This window comes from Trachinotus anak, unplaced genomic scaffold (genome assembly GCF_046630095.1).
Source record: "Trachinotus anak isolate AG129_WGS33_773 ecotype Australia unplaced genomic scaffold, CSIRO_AGI_Tana_v1 ptg000028l, whole genome shotgun sequence".
Classification (NCBI taxonomy): Eukaryota; Metazoa; Chordata; class Actinopteri; order Carangiformes; family Carangidae; genus Trachinotus; species Trachinotus anak.
Genome location: NW_027273879.1, coordinates 3392270 through 3414754, shown reverse-complemented (window position 1 = coordinate 3414754; position 22485 = coordinate 3392270). Strand labels below are relative to the sequence as shown.

Here is a 22485-nt window from a genome sequence, read left to right as displayed (position 1 = left end):
GATGGGGCGGTGTTCTGTTGTTGTGTTATTTCTCACACTGTGCTCCAGAAACCATTCGTTTCAGGGAGACGTCACTGGAAGGAGTAATGGCTACTAGTTGGGTCTGTTTGTAGGGGTTTGGGTGGAGGGGGGGGGCAGTGAGTGATAGTGGAGGAAGGTGGGGCAAGACAAAGAAAGAGCTAGTTTTGTTGGGTCGAAGACAGTGCTACCTATAAATATATTGTTTTTCTGTTCTTTATTTATTATTTATGCTTGTTTTATACAGAATCTCTGTTTAATCTTTAGTCTCATGTTGTTCCTCAGGTGCCCGAGGTGAAGCCCTGCAGCATGGCCAGTCCGGGACACTGCCCCACTTCCTGGAGGAGCCCGTTGACGCCTACATCGTCAAGAGCAATCCCATCAAGCTCCGGTGTCAGGCTCGGCCCGCTCTCCAGATCTTCTTCAAGTGCAACGGTGAATGGGTCCACCAGAGCCAGCACATGTCTCAGGAGCACACTGACCTGGGGACAGGTACGACTGACGCTGATATACAGAGACACGCAAACATGCTGTACACTCACATTCATCATATACAAACATATGCACCCTGCAACTTAAACTAAATTCCTCTCCTGTCAAGCTTTTCTCCTGTCACTTTCAGTTATGAGCACAGCATTCATATCTGTGTTAGCGAGAAGTGAAGTCTTCAGAATGAACTTTCCAAATGGGGCTTTATGACAGTGCCTACGGCTATGTCCAACCCTGCAAATATATTTGCCGCACTTCTTGGGCACATACTGTTTGTCACATTTGATCTAAACTGAAATGACAACTGTTAGACCATGAAAGGCACCAACTTGTTCAATTTTAGGATTTGACTTTGAACTCCAAATAGTGTCTTTTTTTCTGATGCAACTTGCAGAAATGCCGTTGTTGTTGTTTTAACTTCAAAATGAATCCATTCAAGCCACTGACATTTTTCCTTTCTCTTGTCTTAAGCCCCCTGTTTATATTGCATCATCTCACAATGGAGCATTAATATCTCAATAGTTCACGGCAAATTGAATAGCAATAACACAATTGGATTATACCTTCCTTTTTCCCCCTACAATGTACTTGCACTGTAATTAACAAGACTAGGTCAAAACCTAGTATATTTGGTAAGGTATGTACATTCTTCCCAGTGTCAGCTGCTTTCAGCTCTTCAACTGTTTGCTTCTCTCCTCCTCTCTGTGCTCACATGTACAGTGTTTTATTTCATTTCCATGCTTTCCTGTTTTCTGTTGTCAGACAACAGTAGGAACTGACTAAAAACGCAGCTCATTGAGATTACATGTTAACCAGCAGTCACATTTCCAAACTGCTTCTCCTCTGCTTCTAAAATCTTGATTTTTATAAACATGATGTTGTCGGACAAAATCACCAGACCCATGAGTTAAAGACAATGGCTGTGCTCTGATTTCAGCTATATTTACTTGTAAAATGATGACTCAGAAAGAAAGTTAGAAGATCATTCATGTCAGCATAGGGAGGTGTGCCTGCAGAGGGAAAAACCAACCCCTCACTTGTGGGGCAATGCTGGCGACGCTCTTCTACAGAGAGTCGCTGAGGTTTGTCCAAAAAGTCATTTGATTTGTCGCCAGGTGCTTTTTTGAAGCAGAAGTTGGTGAATGGGTCTGAAAACCTGGGAAATCAAGAGACAAAGGCATCAAGTTGACAACACTGCTTGTTCACACTAAGTCATTTTGAAAAAACAACGACCAATGAGGAAACTCCAACACTCCTCCGGCCGACCAATGGTGCAACCTTATCACTCAGCATGCAGCATTCAAGCGACTAATGTGTAACTCCATCACTCACTCAACTCTCTCACTCAGTCAGTCAGTCACGGACATTCACATTTATAAGGCTGACCCTGCTGTGTGGTCCAGCCAAACACGATGAGTCTCAAACATACACTGTAAAAAGTGACCAAAAGTTGGGTTTAAACATAGACAGTGTATCATCATCATGTGGTTTTTATTGTGTGGTCCTCTTTTGCAATGCCAGTTATCTTGAATTCATGTTATTCAACTGTCACTACAACAGCCACGAGCACTAACAAACCCAGTGACATCACTGGCCTTGATAATGACCCCACAGAGGTTGGGACTCCCAGAAGCCTCTCTGCAGTGAAACGTCTGCAAGTATCTACAGCCATGTCCATTTGCCTTTGATGCAACTTATCCTTTACCATGACCTGGATGACTGAGAACCTTCACAGACATGGTCACAGGTCTGACTGAATGTCAGATGACCGTCAACTTGCTGAAAAAGGGCCAGGATGAAGGGAGCATATTTATGAGTCTGCCCTGGCTGCTATTAGTGCATCAGTGTTGATGCTTCACTTAACTCACAGCGCCCATCAATATTTCCTTCCAAGAGTTAACAATGGACCTCTAAAGTTTTACTGCCTCTGGTCTGGATTCATAGCTCTGCTCCCATCTGGCTCCTTATCACCATTCATATCTGCCTCCACTGGGACAGACGAGAGGAAAGAGAGGCACTGAAGGGAAAGAACTGAGGGGGAGAGAATAAAAGCCTAAAAGGAGAGCATCTTAAAAATCCACCTGCGCTAGTATCTCATAAAGTAGAAAGCTCTGTCCGGGCCTGAACTGTGTTAGAACGTGCCCTCCTAACTATGGCTGCTGAAAGATGTGAAAAGATAGGGTGTGCTATTTTATTCGTCTCCATTGTAACCTCGACCTTATCTTAAAAAAAATGTGGGAGCATCACAAAAATATATTTAGAAACAGAATAAGAAGAAGAATGAAGACTGAAGACTGAAAACATCAGTTACAAACAGCACACATTAGTCAAGTTAGTTATTTTCCCATGCAAGAATACATTTGCATGAATGCACCTCAACGATTTTGCATTTGAGTCGTTGTGGAAGTTCTCGGTGAGTTTTGTGCATGCTATTCTGAGGGTTGTTTCCTGTCTGTCACCACTTCAGAATGTTGCTATACCACCAGACCTCAAAGCTGAGACAGTCAGGCAAAGTTTAAATTTAATGAAGGCAGAAAAAAATAGTTGTGCTGTTTGTGGAGTGTCTGTATGCACCAGCCTCTTATAAGAAACACGTCTTTTAACCATGATAACAATATTTTCTTAACTTTAAAGTAGTTTTAGTTGCTTTAAGTGGCTTTAACAAATGTTTTTGTAATAACACTGGATCACATTATGTGTAATGTGAGACGGGTCGCTTGTTGTTTTAGTCTTCTAGCCCACAACCTTTACTGTTTTGGTTCCCTGTTACTGATCTCATAGTGTTGTTTTCTGTACTCGACAGCTGTTTTCAGCAAAAAAAAAAAGAAGACTCTGTTGCCTAGCACTGAATGGCAGACAGACAAAACAAGTTAGCAATTAGCTTGTGGACAAATTGTAGTGGAGCCTTTAGCAGCTAAAGAGACAGATATTTCTCTCAGGAATCAGTGGAGACTTAAAAGAGAGCTAAAAGCGAGTGAATATTGGATTTACATTCACCAGGAGGCCAGAAACACGACACCGACTGAATGGAGAGTAGGCAGCTGTTTGCTAAATCAACTTAAAAGGTGGAAAATATCAGTGTTGTGTGAAGAGCTTGTTTCCACTGCCCCCAAAGTGGCCAAAACATCAGTTATTGCAGGTTTAATCTAACGCATTGGAAATGACCACAGTCCATTCGATATATTCCTGTGACTCAGCCTCAGAGTTTGCTGTGCTTTTGTCCTCAGGTCAGCAAAATCCACATATAGCTAATTTAGCTTTGTACTACACTATAAGCTTTTTATCTTGCTGGGAATTTTAGTCAAATATATCTTCACAGTCTTATGTTGCACACTGTAACTGGTTCTCATTTAACAAAACCTGTTGGAGCGATGCCATGAAAGGGATATGGAACCTTTAGTTCATATTTATAGACTAATTGGTAACACTTTGCTTTGAGCCCCTGTATTTAGTATTTATAAGTAGTATACAAATATTTAATAGTTTATAATACAGTGTAATGTAGTTGTAAGCAGATACAAGGACATTTTTGTGTTTATCAGTGTACTATATTTGTTAACAATTATAACTTCTATGAAGCATAATGTTATTACGGCTATGTTATACTGCAGTGTTATTCATCATCTGTTCAGCCTCTGCAACAGTGTCCACAGGAGGGGTTGGAGTTCCTACATGAATAAACACTTATATCTTTTTATATATCTTTATATATATATAACCTGATTTGCTCTGATTCCCAGTTCAATTCAATATCACTTCAGTTTGAGATATTTCAGTCATAACACTAATTTTCTCAGAGAACTAATGCAGTAAATTGTGCCTCTAACCTGGTGCATTATTAAACATATGTAATGTTTACATTGCAAATGGCCCCCAGAGCAGTTGCATTAATGCACATTTTAATTTAATGTGACCAACAGTTTAGACACACATCTCGAGAAATAATAGGTAAATAATGTGCATAGCTAATGTACCCCAGTGCACCGGCTGCAGTGCATAGACTGGTACACACAGCTTCTTCTTCTATCAGCTTCTGCTTGCATGTCTTGTATATGGCTTTGCTTTTTTTCAGCTCTTTGCTGTTTGCATAGTTTTTTAAATCCAAAATGCAAAAACACATCTGCCCTCAGACCTGTGTCTCCAGTGGAGCCCCGTCTGCGTGAGAAGGGTGGACACATGACCCAGTCCTACATCTGCGTACAGCTACATTATAGCATTTTACAAACCATTTATCAAATGTTTATACTGCTTATGAAAGTTGAAAAGGGGGTGGGGGGACATAGAGTAAAGTGTTACCGGCATGTCTTTCAGTCATGGCTTTTGCTTCCTACTATCAGCACAAACAACAGTTGCCGTGTTGTTAAAACTTCTCATGAGGCTTCAATGTTTTTCTCAGTGTAAATAAAGGCTTATAATCAGACACAGGAGGGAGCAAAGTGAAATCGAATGGAGCAGTTCAGTGCTTTGGCAAACAAGAAGATAAACTACAAAATAAGCATGAAGAAGAAGCCGTCTCACATGACATACAATATCGAGAGACTGTTACAGCCACATTAGCAAATGATGCCACACAAGGAAAAAGTAGAGAATAAAATGTCCCAACATTAATGCCAATACCAGTAGATTTTTAAGAGCACTGGACCTGGCCGTGTTTTCCAGCCCACACTTGGATGTTACTGCACACTCCAGCAGTCTTCCTCTGAAAGTGGTAAATAACTTCAAATGTTGAAACCATCATTGCTTAACACATCATTTTCACACAGCGGAGAGGGCCTTTCAAGCGTGGCATAATTTTTTGCTTCAAATAAGAGATTCCACATGCCTCCTTTCAATCTCACATTAAATCAGCGTGTTGATGGCTTTTGCTTTTGAGATGTTACTCCATTATGTATTTATTTGTTTTCTGTGGGTAAATTGTAATGGCTTTTAAAGCTCAAATGGAAAATATGATAGCCAGTAGCAACATTTTCCATTATTTTACGGCTTTGTGAAACAAGAATAAAGCAGAAACTCTCACTTTTAGTGAAATTGTGTTAAAACTTTAATGTATGAGAAAAATGTGTAAAAAAAGAAAGAAAAAAAAGATAACGTCTTTTCTAAAAGCATGTTTGCCAAACAGAATCCCACTCATGACTGCTAGAGCTAAAAAAAAAAAAAAAGACAGTAGATGACCGCTGCTCCAACATGACGTTTCAGTAGTTCATTAATAATGTTACATTTAAGAACCACTATTCACACGTTAAAGTCAGAAGGCCAGCTTCCTGTCGAGATTTAACATTAACTAATGGACCTGTCTGTCCATCACTTTGAAACATCTCAGTAATTATGGGATGGATTACTGTGAACCTGTCCAGACATTCGTGTTCCACAGAGGATTCACTTTAATGATTTTGATGCCTCCCTGATGTGTCATCATCCAACACCACCAGCAGGTCAGATTTTATACTTTTCCAGTGAAATATCTCCACATCTATTGGATGAATTGGTTCAAAGTTTAGCAGACACACAGTCACTGTTTATAGATGGTGAGTTTGTTTGGTGATCTCCTGACCTTTCGCCTAGCTTCACAATAAAGGGGATGTTTTTGGTTTTGTTCGAAATATCCACAAACTATTGGATGGATTACCATGAAACCTGGTACACACAGTTAAGTTTTCCTTTAGATGAATTGTCATGCCCTTGTTGGACCTCTGACTTTTCATCTAGCGCCATCCTCAGGTCAAAGTTTGAATTTGTCCAGTTGTTCGGTTTATGACCAAATACCTGCGAAACTGAAGACATTTCCATCAGCCTCAGCTGTACTTGCTGTGCCGCTTAGCAAATGTTAGCATGCTTACATGCTAAACTATGATGATAAACATGGTGACACGTTGATGTTAGCATTTAACTAAAAGGGCCTCAATGCAGCCTTATAGAGCCGCTAACTTAACTGTGGCCCTTCTCCACTGCATGGCACCAGTTCAACTCAGCTCGACTCTATTTGCCTTTTTTTGGTTTTCATTGGGCAAAACTTGTAGATACAATCATTTTCTTTTTTTTTTTTTTGTATCACCACCATTGAGGTTCCAAGCAAGCTGAGGTGATAACAAAAGAGAGTGATTAGTCAGAGAGCAAAAAAAACCCACCATTTCTAAAGAGCCAAGCGACTGTGCACTGCTTCACTGTAGCCTCTTACATTTCTGTCAGTTATCGTGCTAAACTCTCAGTATGCCAACCCGCAAAATCAGGCCATGGTCAGCTGAGGAGGTGCAGACCTTTCTGTGTTTGTCATCCCTTCGATGTCCTCCAGTGTTTATGTGTGTGTGTGACATTAAAGATGACATCGCAATAGTTTCATGTGTGGTCGATGCCAAATTGAGGAGCACTATCTGCAGTAGAAGAAGAAGAACCTGGTGCCAAAACTGTGTGCAGTCAAGTCAGTACTAACTGGTGGAAAAACACTAGTAGTCTTGTTTGCACACTGATTGCACATGACACGTTTATTGGATAAAATGGCAACTTCTCTTTAACAGATGCTTGGCTCTTGGCACACATGCTACATGGGTAGAAAGTAACATGTTTTTCTCCCTGTGTTTTTATTCCTCTTCACTCCCTCCATTGCCAATAGCCTTTTTTTATTATGTCCTCTTAGCACTTGCACACAAATAAAAATATCCAAGCTCAAATGCATCTACTTGTATTATAATATTGTGTGCTGTGGTTGAAACTGCTGGAAGGTTTGCCCTGCATGCTGATGTCTGGCTTTGCTGTTTGGGCATGCTTTAGTATTCACAGGTGTGGGATACAGAGGATTTCTCAGAACCTGACCAGGGATTTAGTGAGTGTTTCTAAACAGCATCTGTCACTAACTGTGTCTATGTTACTGCGCAGGCAGAGGTGCTGCCGACATGCTACATGTTGAGAAAATGAACATCTTGCCTCAGCTGAAAACACTTCTGGCTGTCTATCCAGCTTCATCTGTTGGAGGCAGTTGAACAGCTGTATCTCAGTACAAGCTATTATAGTCTGACTCAGGTGGTAGAATGGCCCCTGGGTTCAGCAGTGAGCAGGGGGCTGTAGCTATTAAAGCAGTAAGCTGTGAATTAAATGCAGACAGACTCAACAACACATGCCCTAACATTGTTTGACCGGGGGGAGTTTAAGGCAGAGGACAGAGACTGTGTCTGTCCAGAGGCAGCTAACTCAGCTAGGGAGATATATTTTAGCCTTGTGTTGTTTTTCTCAGATTCAGTCTTCGCGTGGATGTGCCTTCCAGGTGACGGAGCGGCAGGCGAGGAAAAGAAATGTAGAAACAGAAAGAAGAAAATATCCATTATAGCTCGTGTGAATAGCTTCGGCTGCTGTCGCCAAAAGCACGAGAAAAGCTGGCACGCTGCGGCCTATTCCGAATCGTGCTGTGTTTCTCAATCTCTTCGATGTGTAGCAGAGTAAAAAGACATTTTTAACAGCAAATAATGACCAAATCTTTCATACCTGCAACTCTGTGAGCTAATCCTGACGGTTCAACTTTCCCTGATAATAAGCAAGTGTGAGCTGCATTCGTCTTGTGACTTCTGCGATCTTAAAAAAAATTCACTCAACAAAATGAGAGTTCTTCCAAAAAATGTCAAATATACTTAGTTTCCAAACAGGCAGGTGCTTGAAATGTTTCAGGTCAGAAGAGACGCACAGAATGAAACTCAAAGAAGCATCTGCACGATCAATAAATGCACAAAATGTCCCACACATATTAACCTTAATCATTATTGTGTGCAAGACAGATACTGTGTTGCACCACAAAGGGAAGCTTGTGCGCTTGACAGCGAGCTGTTCTGGGCAGACCACATTTATTCAAAGCAGGAAGCCGCATGTAACTTAATTCGTGCCACTTCCCTGAGACAGCAACAAATACAGAAGTGTCAGATGATGAAGGACTTGTCTTCTCCTGACTTGTGGGTTATGTATTTCCTAATGGAACTGCGATACTGTGGTCTCAGCATCAAGGTTAGTAGTTCAAAAAGAAAGCTTTCACCCCTTGTGTTTCCTCCAGATATCTGCGTACGACTGTTTTACAGTCATCTGTTCAATTTACACATGGTGCACAGTCGAACAGTTCACAGAGTAAACACTACCAGTTCTTTTCTGAAGGCTTGAACCATGTATCACTGCAGGATATAGTGTAGGCTGTAGCGAATGTCCATTTATTATCATTATGCCGTTATCATGAATATTAACATTGTTGTGCTATCCAAACCATTAACTGAGCAATGGTGTGCTGTCAACCTGAGATATATTGTATCTATCAATAAAGAGCTGTTTCATGGGATAAAACAGGACAGCTAATGGTGGAAATCAAAACAGTTCCTCTCACTTTAAGATGATTTGATTTATTTCTTGTCTTTTGTTGTTTATGTTAGTAGTTTGGAAGATGTTTCACAGTGTTCAACATACATGCTAACAGCAGAAGGGTGATGTGCAGCAGTGAAATGCATGAATCAGATGTGAGCTGACGAGCCAAACTTTGACATTTTTGGAAATATGCTTCTACGCTTTTATTTATTTATTTATTTTAAATTCTTTTTTAAACGAAAAGATTGATACTACTCCTGCTGGTCAGTTTAGCTTAGCACAAAGCTGGACTGTTTCTTGGTTAGGACCAGTTCCCCCGGCAACCAGCGGAGACTCAAGAAAGTTAGTGGTCCCAACCAAGAAGTGGTCCGCTGGTTATTCACAGTCAGACTGCCAATAGCCGATAATATCATTTGCGGGGTTGGGGGCGGGGGGGTTCATATGTTACCCTCTCCCTCTCGTTGACTGACCAAAAGTCCTAAAAGAAAAGCAGCAGCTGAGAAACTGAACCAAGTGATTTGTTTTGTCTGTCGACCTTCGCTCTGTTCAGTCACAGTGCAGCACCTACACACAACAAGCAGCACATCAGTGACAATCAGCCGGTTGGAGTGTGTGTGTGTGTGTGTGTGTGTGTGTGTGTGTGTGTGTGTGTGCACGCAGTGATGTTGCAAGCATCGGTTGTACACAGTTATATACGTGAAACTATGTCAGGACAAATTTAACTAAATATTAATTTAAAACCACAAATGATGAGAATAATGAGTTAATACATTAATGGGAAAACAAACCAAATATTGTCTTGACATTGGCAGACAGACGGAAGCTCTCTGATGACGGACGATCATCTACAGAAATTTGTTGTTTACACAAAAGGAGAAACAATTTCTTCATGAGTTTGCTACCGCTGGACAGGACCAAGCTAACTGGTCCCTCATGTTTCCAGCCTTTTTGCAAACTTCATATTTAACACATGGATATGAGAAGTATCAATTTTATCACAACAAAAAGCCATCCAGACAAGAACAAATACCCTGTTTTTTTCACACACAGAGCCCGTAGTTCAGGTCCATCCACATGTCGTGTCACCTTCAACCTCGCCTTTGTCCAGGTAAGGGTGCACGTGGCCAATATTCTCTCCTGAAGGTTTCCAGGTGGAGGAAGAAAGTCCCTCTGACAATACGCGGGCACTCTGCTGGGAGACAGTCCTCCAGTGGCCTCCAGTGAACTTTCCCCTTAAATGCACAGATTCAGCTTCAGCAGCCATTATAAAACAGCACAGACTCATGAGAGGCTGAGACGAGAGTGTTGCTGGGTGACAGGAAGAACCTTTCGATGGGATAATCAAGAGCAACAAACACTGAGGTAAGAACTAAACCAGACTATGAGACAGAGGGCTGTGGTGATAAACATGCAGCGTCTCAGCCTGGTCTCATTACTGGCCTCATACCTTTTGAACAGCTGTGGCAATCAGAGTGGCATTTTGAAAATAGGGAGAGGAGAGCATTTCTCCAAGTAGGAGAATAATATTGTTTGAACGATGCAGAGTTTGTTGACGTGAACATAACAAGGCACAACAAATCTGCAGCCAGAGGCAGATGGTGCAGCATTTAAAGACAAACTGTGGAGCTCCTGAAAGAGCAGAACCACAGATATGTAATGTTTCCTGTAATATTTTTTCAGTGATCCGCTGTATTTAACCTGTACCTACCGCTCCACCACTCTGTAGTAGGCTTCAATAAAGCTTGTTCAAGGACAATAGAGGTAAATAATAGAAGCCGTAATAGTTTATTCAAGACATTTATGTGATATGATTGGATAAATGAAAAGCTACATTTCTAATTCTGCTGCATCACATCAGATCACAGCTAAAAATACATTTCAAGAATTAAAAATGAGATGCCACTTTTGCCAGACAGAAAAAAAAGGAGGCCATGACGCGTGGGAATATTGCCTGCTGGTAATCCAGTGTTTATGGATGAGAGAAAGAAAAGGGATAGAGAGACAGAGAGAGAGAGAGCAAGAATAAGTGGTAATGAGAACTGGCCAAACTTTTAATTGTCTCTGTGTTTTTCACTGTGAACTCTTTGTGTCCGCAGCATGTCACATAAACTGGCAGAATGACAAATATCTAGCCTGGTGTCTGTTATTCTGCAGCAACCTGCTGCTGTTTGCACATGATTTAATCAATGTAAACACAGTGAATCACTGTTTGCAATGGCTCTGCCCAGTGCACTACTTTTAAAACCAGAGGCTGCAGATTTATCACATCTATCTGTCCTGCAGCCTTCAAACTGTTGTCAGGGTTTGATCAGAGTAACACCTGTGGATGATACAAACTTGTGTCACCCATGAATTCATGGAATTGTTGCACATTTCCTTCCCTAGTATTTAATATGCGCTCATTACAGAATCACCAAATTATCAGCTGAGTGAGGCTGCACCAAAACAAATCCAGTTCTCCGATGTTTATTCCCAGCACGTCTACAGTTTGAGTCGGTTTTCACCAAAATACCAACACTGTGCTGTGTCCACGTCACAAACTGCCACCTGTCTGTGCCCTTCCTCGCACCTTTGTGCCAAACGCGCTGCCCTGGGTATGAAAACACCAAAGAGAAAAACACCGACCTGTCAAAGTGCTGTTTGTTGTTGTGTTTGCGCCGCCATGAAAATCAGACAGTTTGGTGCTATAGAAAAACAAGGCTGCTTTACCAAATACATTCCCTTATATCAAAAATGGCCGGCTAACAGAGTTAACTTTTTCAGCAACTTTTTATGCAGTCTTAATCCTGTGTCAAATGTCCTCGTTAGACTCAGTTTTCACCTGGTGTTAAAATGGGTTCTGTATCCAGACAAAGAAAAACACATTAATGGAAGGTGTAAATGCGTGTAAATGATGAGGATGTGATGGGATCTGCTTGAACACTTCTAGCTTAGGTAGATGTAAACATGCTGACACGCTGATTTTGCGCAGCCTCAAATTACACGTGCTCAGGTGTTGCTCTGGAGGACAGGAATCCAGTCTCAGTGGGCATCAAAAATACCAGGTGTAAATGCAAAGGAAAGATCTGATGATTTATTATCTCGATAACATGTCAAATTCCCAGCATTTCAGTCTTATCTTAGTCAAGAGAATCATATCTATTATCATCTAATTAAAGTCAATGAAAACCTCACCGGTTCGTTAGACCCAGTCCTCACTGTGCTGCTTCTGCGCTGCCGGCCGGCACCGTCCTGATACAGTCCGTGCAGCACAGGAAATGTAGCAGCTGCATTGAAAAGGAAAAAAATTGGAAAAAAGTATTTAGCTTCCACTTTTTTGTAAATGAAAGTAGAAGTTTTAATTTTTCAAACTACTTTTTGTCTCACCTTGTTTTGTCAACGTCTCGTCTATAAACATATTTTGTCATAGTTTCAACAAAATGAACACTGTCCGCTGTGACTTCAGCTTGACATCCTCTACAGCTGCAATCGGCCGACGCATGATACTGAAATGGGCGACTGCAGTGCCCAAGTTCAAGTCAACCACTCTGGAGACAGAGAGAGAAAAGTCCAAATCAACAGAGGAAAAAACTTCAAGTATCAGAGCACTGGTCTGTAAATCCAAACAACTGTTTGTTAATCTGCCGGAGTGCAAACAGCAGCGTCTTTCTTGATTGTTCTCTTGATGAAAGAAATATGACGAGGCCAGAGATGTTGGGGTCGGACGGATTGATAACTAAAGTAGCAGTACCACTGATGCTAAGTCTTGCTATGAGCATTAATACAAGTAGGATCTGATCACATCCAGGACGCACTAAGAGTCTTTGCTGTTGTGTGCAGTTTGCAGCTTCATGATGATGCAGTTTTCAGATAATCCAGTGGCTTTTTAAGAGTTTATTTATCTGAAGAAGTTGGAGAACTTTCTCAGCCTGTGAGGGAATGCTCGATCATAAAAATTTATCATAAAAATTTAATATCACAAAATCTGGTAATACACGGTTTTCACTGGATGATGAAAGTCTGTGTTTTAACATCTATGCAATTAATTAACAGAAACCAGTGAAGGGAAATTCTAAATCATTCGCTGATGAGGAAAATGTATTCAGAAGTCACCTCATTAAGCATGACACATGGCTCCCCCTTACATGTTAGTGCATTAACCACTTTTAATAATAAAAAAGTGTCTGTGTCTGTATCAGTATCAGCGCTGGTGATTCCAGCCCTGGTGCTGCTGGGTATTCTGTGGAAACCTGCAGACTCAGGATCATTATACGGCTTGAGCAGTTTTGATAGACTGAACTCAGCGATGCTTGTGAACACCTGAAGGGATTTTATTCAGGTACATTTCATCTAATAATTACCGTTCACATTCACAACTTAAGTTTTTGCATTGTTTTCCACAGTTAGATTATAGGCAGCTGTCAGCCAGATTCGCTGTCACAGTCTTTCTTTGAAAAGCAGTAACAGAGGCTGAAAGGCAGCAGAGGGAAGCCGTGTGCAGCAGTCGACCAGTGGGAGGTTTGTTGCTGTAGTCCACATCTGTTGAGAGAGGGCGGGAGTTTGAGTAAGTAAATGGTATTGAATTATCACTTTGGGCAGATAAAGCCTTTGTCCCATGCATTTTAGAAGCAGTTCTGAGCTCTGCTTGTGTTCAGTTGCTGGTTTTCCTGTGGGTACACACAAGTGTTTGTTTAAAAAAAAAAAGAAAAAAAGGTAAATCTATGCTGAGAGCACGTGACAAAGTGTTTTACCCATCCCAAGTGCATCTTACGATGTCGAGCAAACAGCCTGCGGCTTTACGAGCATCAGAAGCTGTAATGTATGTGTGCCCTCGCTTTAGGTAACTGGCCTAACGTGAACCATGAAACAAGAGACTGATCAGGACTGACAGTAATGGCCGCCCCATGTAAACACAAATGGAGAGAGCTGTCATTTAAATCCTTATTTAAATACGGTTGCACAGCTCCTGTGGCTGTGAAGGGTTGTCCAACCTAATGCAAGACAAAGCCTGAAACTCTATCCTGAGACTGAAAGTGGAAATGCACCATGGGAGAGAAGGAAAGAATGAGACATGCTAAATTATAACACAGAAAGGTTAATATCCTAAATTCTCAATCTGTTCTTAAACTACATTGTTATGTCACTGATTTAAAAATCATGATTCTGAATATAGCGATTGTGAGGAACCAGGGAGACAAGTCGAGGAGCCGGGGGGGCTGGAGGCAGGTGGCGGAGACAGAGCAGATGGTTCTGCAGGGGAGAGGAGACAAGGGTCAGGATGCAGGTAACAGGCTAAAACTTGAATAGCTACCTGCAAAAAAATGTCTGGAAGCGTAGAGTGACTGAAGCAGAAGCTGCGAGCTGGCAGGGCGGCAGCGGCGGAGCTGGGTGTTTGTAGAGGGCTTGATTATGGTGATGAGGTGCAGCTGGTGTGGCTCTTCCCTGACTCCAGTGCACCAACCTCCACTCAGACAATCACAGACTCACAAAGAGAGAGAGAGAGAGGAGGGGAGCAGAGCCACTGAAGAAGTGACAACAGGTTAGGGAGACACAGAATGAGAAGTGGAGGAGTTGCCAGGGAAGGTCGCTGAAGCAGATGTGACAGGAAGATAATCTTTCAAACCAACATTTGGATTATGCCAAGACGGGGCTGCATTGTCGGGCTTTCTGGACAACATGATTATTGCTGCACAGCGGAGTGTATCTTCAAATTCAGCGCAACAGCGTTTATTTCTTTATCCCTTTGCAATTGCTAAGCCCTTTGATAAACCACAGGCAGACAAGGCTCAGCTGGATATTCCATGTAATCATTGCTACCCAGATTTTAACCTCCCTTCAGGAAAACAGCTCGCACTGATAAACTCCTTAGAATGATTTTAGGGAGCTGTATCGAGTCTTTACAGACACTAAATCTGAGGTTTAGGTTCGCCTTAAAATCCAAAGACAAAAATAAAAAGAAGGGTGGTTGCTGTAAACAAAGCACAGATTCCATTGCGGCACACTGGCATGCTCCGACCTATCACAGGGGACGACTTTATTTTTGTCTCAGCTGAAACGCTGCGAGAGGGGTAGTAGATGGAAATGAGTGATAGAAGTCAAGAGATTATTGAAGGACAGAGTGAAAGAAGAGGAGAGAGGACGGTGGAACAGAGGGGATATCTGTGCCTATAGACTTCAGCTGAAAGGATGATACCCTGATGGAGAGATAAGAGAAGGAGGGGATAAGGGAGAAAGAGGACACTGGAAATGGGAGAGGGCGATGGGATGGTGGGAGAGAGGCTGAAAACAGACACCGCGTTGGTTGTCGGGAGAAGGAGGCGATAGCAGCTCTTGCAGATTCAAAGATGAGGAGATAGTGATTGAGGGAAAGCGTATGAATGCAGGGAGGACAGAGGAAGTATGGATATATGTTCCTGTTGATGCTCTGTTAAAAGACTGACTCCAGTGTTGTGTAGCACGATCCCCAGATGATACCATCAACCAGGCATGAAGTCAGGACAAAGACAGAAAGGTGGAGACTGGTGAGAGGAAAGCGAGACGCCTCAGAGTCTCTCAGTGTCACAGACTATTAGTTAAAGAAATGGAAGTGGAACAAATGAAGTGGCCCACAGAGTGAAAATTACTTGTGTATGCAAAACTGGCTCCTAATAAGCAGACATGCAGTTTTTGGATAAACATAAACAAGGCGACTGGGGGAGTGACACAAATGAGGACTCACAGCATTTTAATGGTTGAATTATCATGATTTTTTTATGCATGGAGTAATGTGTCCCTTTGGTTCCAGGATTAAGTATGACACACACAGCTGGGACCAGACTGAAGATGTTGCTGGGAGCATGTTCCGCTTGTCTAGCAGGGTTCGTCTGCGTCTGGCCCTCAGCCAGCCCTCACAGCCCCCACATGCCGAGCTGCATGCCGCAATGTCACATCACACAACCGTTTCCCCAAAGCTGGGTTCACATCAGACAGACGCTCTATCCATCCACCTCCACCCGCAGCCCCTCCTCTCCGTGTCGCCCACTATGTACACAGCTGCCTCGCAAGGATCCCTCAGACAAACTCTGAAAAGCCGTCACGCTAAGTACAACAGAGACATCCTGGACCTGTTTGAGCTGAGCTGGACCTGCCGAGTTCTGCTGAGCCACTTGGATCAGGAGCCACTTGTAGCTGGCACCGCCTGGCTCCCTTAGAGCCTTTTCATATACTCAGCCAAGGCGAAACAATGGGCCAAAGCCGGGAGAAATCACACCACAGGCCCCGTGCCAGACAGACCAAAAGAGAGAGACAGAGAAAGAAAGAGAAAGAGACTGACATGGGATGATAAGTGGGCATCGGCGTTGGTATATCTCTTCCTGACTCTTTTGTTGAGGCTACATTAGAGACATATTAAAGGACGTGATTGAAGGGGCAAGTGTAAGCTTCTCCACCTTGAGGTCTGTTGTCAAAGCTTTGCGGGTTTTTTTATTTATTTATTTATTTTTTTGTCAGGAGCCACTGGCAGGAGCCTGAAGAGAGAGTGCAGCAGAAAGAGAGGCACAAAGAAAATAAACAGGTGGCTAGAGACGTGGAAGGAGCTGAATGGATGTTTGTATTCCTGAATGCAGAGCAGTGACCACATGTCATCAACATGACTGAGCAGTTATTGGGTAATTTCTCAAACACAGTGTCATTTTAGGCTACTTGGAAAAGGGACTAAGCTCTTTGATTCATCTGCCAAATGTGAGGGAACCTGGGTGTCGGATTGTCTCTCTGATTTCCCTCCTTTGTTTATCTTTCCCTCAGCAGAAACACTATGGCCCTCACTCAAACACAGAACAACCCCCCCTCCATGTGGGAGTCTATTTATTACTAATACTTCATGCATTTGTGTTTGACTGTGTGAGTCCAAAGACTTTTCATTCATACTGAAATTTATTTTTCATTTCACTTTTTCACGATGACATGAAAGGGGCTGATGTGGGAAACACCACTTTTTGTTTTCTGCTGTTGTTGTTTTGTTGAGTGGTCACAAAAACGTTCTGAGCGTGTGCCAGAAAACCAGTTTTTGGAGTGAGTCTGCCGAGCTGTAGCTCACTGTGTGAGTTTGTCTGCTTTCAGCACGACACGTTGCATCGGGAACACTAGACTGTTGTTTATTCATTAGTTTCTTCTGTTTTCCTCGTCATTAATAAAGATGAGGAGGTCTGATTGTGAAGAAGCCAGTGGGAATTAAGAGACAACTCCCTCGTCTCTGTGGAGCCTCAGGCTGTTGTCAACATCCTAACAAGGTGTCCAACTTAAAGGACCATATAGGTCGCTTGTCCCCTGTATGCAGGAGCATACCAGCAGCAGGCCGAGGGACCACTGTCGTCATGGTAACAATAATAAACACATGGGTACGGTTATGGAATGGTCAGAGTTTTGGTTGGGTTAGGCACAAAAACCACTACTAGTGGACTGTGGTTTGGGTTAAAGTAAGTATTTCCTCAAGATTAAATGGTCTTTGTTGTCATGGTTACAATATTAAACACATAGACCTGTGTGATCCACCCACTCCAACCTCCTCTTCCTCCTAACATGGACATTGTCACTCTTTATTCTACATAACCGAACTTCCACCTTTGCTCCCGTCATAATTACTTCTACTAGAGGTTACTAGAGGTCGTCTAACAGTAAGAAATTACTGTGGGATGTAATAAGACGACTGCATATGCAAATGTAATATATGTGCATATATTGGAAAACCATATGTGAAATATGTGTATGTTATTGTAAGTTATGGGAGTGAGTTTAGCAGAGCTGTGGAGGGGATCAGTGGTTGTGGGGTACCTGCGGGGGTGTGGGAAGTCTGGGTATTAATGCTTTTAATTTGATTTGTTAAGGCAGTGTGTTCAAGCTGAAATTGTGTGATAAGTTGCTTTTGAACTAATGTTATGGGGCTGAAGAGAATAAAATGCATCCATCAGTGAAGCACCAGACTCCCTGCATTGAGGGGGTGTAACACCAAGCTACTATATTTATTATTGTCTCATGTCACCAACCATGCAGGGAGCTTGGCATTGGTTTCATTTCATTTAGGTTAATGAATAGATGTAAACAACAAACAGCAGCAGCTCACCACTGTCCCCTCATCTGCTTCTACTCCCAGCTCCTGGAGTCTGCACTCTGACAGACTCATAATAGATACGACCTGCCTTCCTGAAACGATGGCGAATGTTCTGATGTCCTGCTTCATTTGCTTGTTTTCTGCCACCATTTATTCTCCTCATTTAGTCTGTATATCTATAAGTTTAGCTGCCCACACAATAACATAATATTCTACTATGTATGAGTCAAATAACAATAATAACAACTCAACTAATGTGATCTGTATTTCAACCCCACCTGAAAAAAAAACAACAGCATTTAAACTGGGTCCAAAAGAGCCGTGTAATTGTTTGTGGTCTGGGAAGGATCAGGAGGAACAGGAGGTTTTAATAGCAGGACAGTAAGTCAGGATTGCATCAGACCATGCTGCATGATTTTTTTTTCTTTAAAAACTAGAGATTGTGTTTATGGTTTGATTTGAAGTGTCTGCGAAAACAAAAGATGGCCATCAACAAAAATCTGAAGAGCTCTCATGGGCAGTCGTGAGTTTTCTATCTACTCTCAAGTCAACCCAGGCGTCAGATCATAGGTTAAACACACCTGTGCATCATCAGTCAAGCTTCATCTAGCACTTCACTTCACATCCGGCGAAAACTGATGAAAAGTTACAGAGGATGTACATTGCCGGATATCTGACTATTGAACTTGTTTAATTCTTAATTCTGATGAAGGTCTAAGGACCAAGACATTGTTAGTCAAGTGAGTACAAGTGATGGTTAGTGTGTGTGATTTTTACCTTCTTTTTCATTCTATAAACCTGTCACCAAGACTTTTTTTTTCTTTTTAAATCACCACTCATATTGAACTCCAAAACTACCTACACCTTTATATTTTTAGACTGAGGCTGATTTACTTGCATTTTGGCAGATTTGCAATATGGAAATTCCTGCTGCTTTGGCTAAAACTGTAATAATCCTGTTCGTACAGAACAGACAAGTCTAAACATGATGATGACCAGTGTTTGTATGACGTCTGTCTGATTTGATTTGACTGATTCATGGCTGAGAACAAATGGCGTCACATTTGTGTCAATCAGGTGAAACCAGGTCGTTTTATTTTTTCCATCCCTCTGGTACGACCCATAGGAAGGTCTCCTGAAATAGTACCCTTTTGGCAGCAGGCATACTGGACCTTGGTTGTCATGGATACAATAATAAACAAATGGGCTGTAAAGATAGCGGTGTACATACCTTCATAGCCATGGTTATTATAGTAACAGTCATGGCTTGGTTAGGTTTAGGAAAAGATAGTGATTTGGGTTCAAATTTGAGCTTCCTTTTTGCACGACAGTCTCATCAGAAGACAGGTCAGTGGGGCAACTTGTCATTTATATCTCCACTGCACCAAGGCCCAAAGAGTTGAACCTCAGTGACGTATTTCCCATGATGCGATGACAAACTTTGCCACCTCACTAGAGAGCAGCCTTTTCCTGTCGTTGAATCTGCCTCACTCTCACTTCATCAGGCGTTTTGATTAAGTCTCTAATTTGTAGTGGTAGAAAGGAGTAGTTGGGTGGGTGTGTGATTGTGTATTGTGCATAATATCAGTCAGTCGTTGCGGAGGATTACAGCGTCTTCTGAGAAGGCGTCTGTTTGTAGACACAGTTCTGAAGCCTTTCTTTTTTTGTCGTGACCGAAAATTGACAAGTTTATCAAAAGCTGGAATCAGTCAGTCGCTGCAGAGGATTACAGTGTCTTCAGAGAACACTTCTGTTTTACATTACTTCATTAGGCCTCCTTTGATAACCTTTCATTTCACATTATTAGTTTTCATTTAATCCTGGCCCATGTCTAAGCTTCTGTCTGCAGCGTTCAGCGTGATGGCAAAAGCCTGTGGAGAGACAGCTCCTCTACAAGTGTAGGGCTGCGTAATTAAGCAATAAGCCACAAGAGGCTAAGCTTTACAGTGATTTTTGAACAGCTGCTGTGAGATGTGTTGTTAGGCACGATTTGTTAGCTGCTTCAAAAATCAGCGTAAAGGGCAACCTCTTTAGGAAGTCGGCAAACATAACACATTTCTTAATTTTCTGGAAATGGAAGATTTTAAACTAAATCTTATTCTTCACTTTCAAAAGCTTCTTCTTCTTTAAAGTTAAAATCCTCAAGAACATTTTTTTTGGCAGTAGACATTTGATGTATTTCCATTCTGTAAATATCTATCATAGTTTTCATTCCACCATCCACACCATTCAAATTGCCTTCACCAACAAGCGGTAAGAGCTTAAGGCCTCCTGCGGTGCATGCTGCTCTTCAGAGAAACACTTCATGTGTTCTTACGTTAGACATTAAGGACGAGAGGGTGCTGGCTCGGCAGGAGAGCCCTGGCTCCTGTTGCTGCAGACCTTTGTGTTTTTCAGTGTTACACTCGGAATATGCAGTTAGGGAAACAAACACACGCTATTCATAATCAGATTTTATTGGATGTGACATCACCTTGGTTGATTATGATTAGATTTAAAGGGACATTATTGTTCTAGCTGGTTTGAAATGTTACTGCTTTACTGCCATAAAGCCTGAAAGTGTGGGGACAAAAAGTTTCACTGTCCAGCCTGTTCCAGCATAAGGATGTTGGCGACTAGACATCAAACATTAGCTGCTCATAACTCTGCATTCACATATTAATAAATCTGTTCAAGTCCATGCTAGAGAGACATCACATAATTTGGATGAAAGCTGCAATTTCCCAGACACCCAATAAAGCCACCTTATTATATATTAATGGTTGGAGGCTGTCATCTTTTGTGCACAGTCTGGCATAATTGAAATACCGGGCTTTTAAATTCACATCAGTTGTCTCAGAAAATGCTCATCTCACGCCTAACTCATTATGGGCTGCATCACAAGACAATATACAGATATTAACAAACGACCTGGCTGACATTAATTCAGAGTTCTGCTGCAGAAATAGACGATTTGATTGTCATAGAAAGTATCTGTGTTCAGATGCGGCATTTAATTGCACTGTTTTGCCTCCTTAAATTATAGCCTCTTCAAATGTTTTCAAAGAAAACAATAAGAGGCAGATGTGTTCCTCCTCTCAGTTAATGCCTCCACTGCAAAGCATTTAGTGTCAGTTCTCTATAAATGGATTATGCGTAGATTCGGAGAGAGGATAAGGCCTCACTAGCAATTTCTATCTAGTACAACCAGCATTTTGCATTGCTGGCCATCTGTTTGCCAAACTCAAGCTTTAATGAGGGTTTGTCAAAAGACCACTAATGATGTATATTAATGTTATGATTGAAGTGGTCAGCTTTGTGTCTGTGGTTGCTGTCCAAACAAAATCCCTGAAATGTCCTGGTTTGATGAGCAGCCTCGGCTCCTGTCTCCTCGCGGCAAATGGCAGATCTGTTTACTGCTGATAATCTTATCAGATTCAAATTTCACTCATCATCCTGTCCCTGCAATTCTTCATCTCGTTGACTGATCGTCCCCATGATATAATGAAGGCTAATCTAAGCAATCAACCGTCTTGTCTGCAGGGCTGAAGATCCGCGAGGTGATGATCAACGTCTCGCGTCAGCAGGTGGAGGACTTTCACGGCCCCGAGGATTACTGGTGTCTGTGCGTCGCCTGGAGCCACCTGGGAACCTCCAAGAGCCGCAAGGCAGCTGTCCGGATCGCCTGTAAGCAACTCCATGTCATTTCTATACCTCACTGACCTTATTGTCTCTGAAAAGGTTATTCTTCTTCAAACCGGTGGTGTGACTTTGCAGAGGGCATCATTCTTCATGTCTGTGCCACACATGAAAGGAGTCTGACTTTTAATGTGCTTGTCTTTATGCTCCTTCGTGCTGTCGAAGTTGTTCTTTAATGCAGGCTGTTTATTCTCTCCCTTAGACCTGAGGAAGAACTTTGAGCAGGACCCCCAAGGCACCGAGGTGCCTCTGAATGGCATGATTGTGTTGCATTGTCGTCCCCCAGAGGGAGTGCCTGTGGCTGAGGTGAGGGCTTCTTGCACTTCAAACAAGTAACATTCTCTCCTGTGTTGCCTGGAGAGGAGCAGTCAGCTGTCTGGTTTACTGACAGAATAACTCTGTTTTCATGATACAGTGTTTTGCTACTCTCCAGCCACGGCAAATCAAAGACATGCGTGCACCTCTCTGCACAGTCTAGTATAACCAGAGCTGCAGTTGATGAGCTGAGGAGACCGTTCATATTAGTTTCTCAGGCTCATTCTGTTCAAGTTAGTGATCATTCATTCACTGGAAATAATAACTGTCCGTGTGCATCGCTATGCTCTCTGTTTCCTGTGTTCACGGGTAAAAGGATGCACGGCTATGACTTATTTAGATGTCATGTATTCATTTCATTCTCACTATCAGTCCCCCCTCTCTCCTCTGAATCCTCTGAGTGAGTGTGTGTGTGTGTGCCTGAAAGAGAGTGCCTGTCATTGCCATTTTAATTTTTACTATGAATATAAAATGAGGCTCTCACGGACAGTCCTGTTGAGTGGTGTGTGTTGTGCCGCGCTGTGATGTTGTGTGCCTTCATGTGGAGGCTCTGTAGGCAGATATGTCAATATCAAAGCCCGGGTGCTCGAGCT

The 22485-nt window shown here is 42.2% G+C and overlaps 1 protein-coding gene and 1 long non-coding RNA gene across 5 annotated transcripts in view; one reads left to right on the top strand and one right to left on the bottom strand.

Annotated features, from left to right (window-relative positions):
* Positions 1–22485, top strand: part of LOC139611531 (netrin receptor UNC5D-like) — a 158166-nt gene that overhangs the window by 92676 nt on the left and 43005 nt on the right. For 2 of the 3 annotated variants that reach the window (XM_071466279.1, XM_071466280.1), the window contains exons 2-4: positions 304–510; positions 21422–21565; positions 21780–21883. In XM_071466279.1, coding sequence (XP_071322380.1) covers positions 304–510; positions 21422–21565; positions 21780–21883 — 455 coding nt within the window. Of the gene's footprint in view, positions 1–303; positions 511–10059; positions 10198–21421; positions 21566–21779; positions 21884–22485 lie in introns of those variants that run through there. The other variant, XM_071466281.1, reaches the window with a different exon arrangement.
* On the bottom strand, positions 371–12395 carry LOC139611532 (uncharacterized). 2 transcript variants are annotated; one of them, XR_011686323.1, is made up of 3 exons: positions 12202–12395; positions 12010–12101; positions 371–500 (listed from the first exon to the last, which is right to left on the bottom strand). It is a non-coding gene; the product is annotated as an uncharacterized lncRNA (long non-coding RNA). The 2 variants fall into 2 exon arrangements; XR_011686322.1 differs by lacking the exon at positions 371–500 and adding an exon at positions 9954–10067 and having other exon boundaries at positions 12202–12388.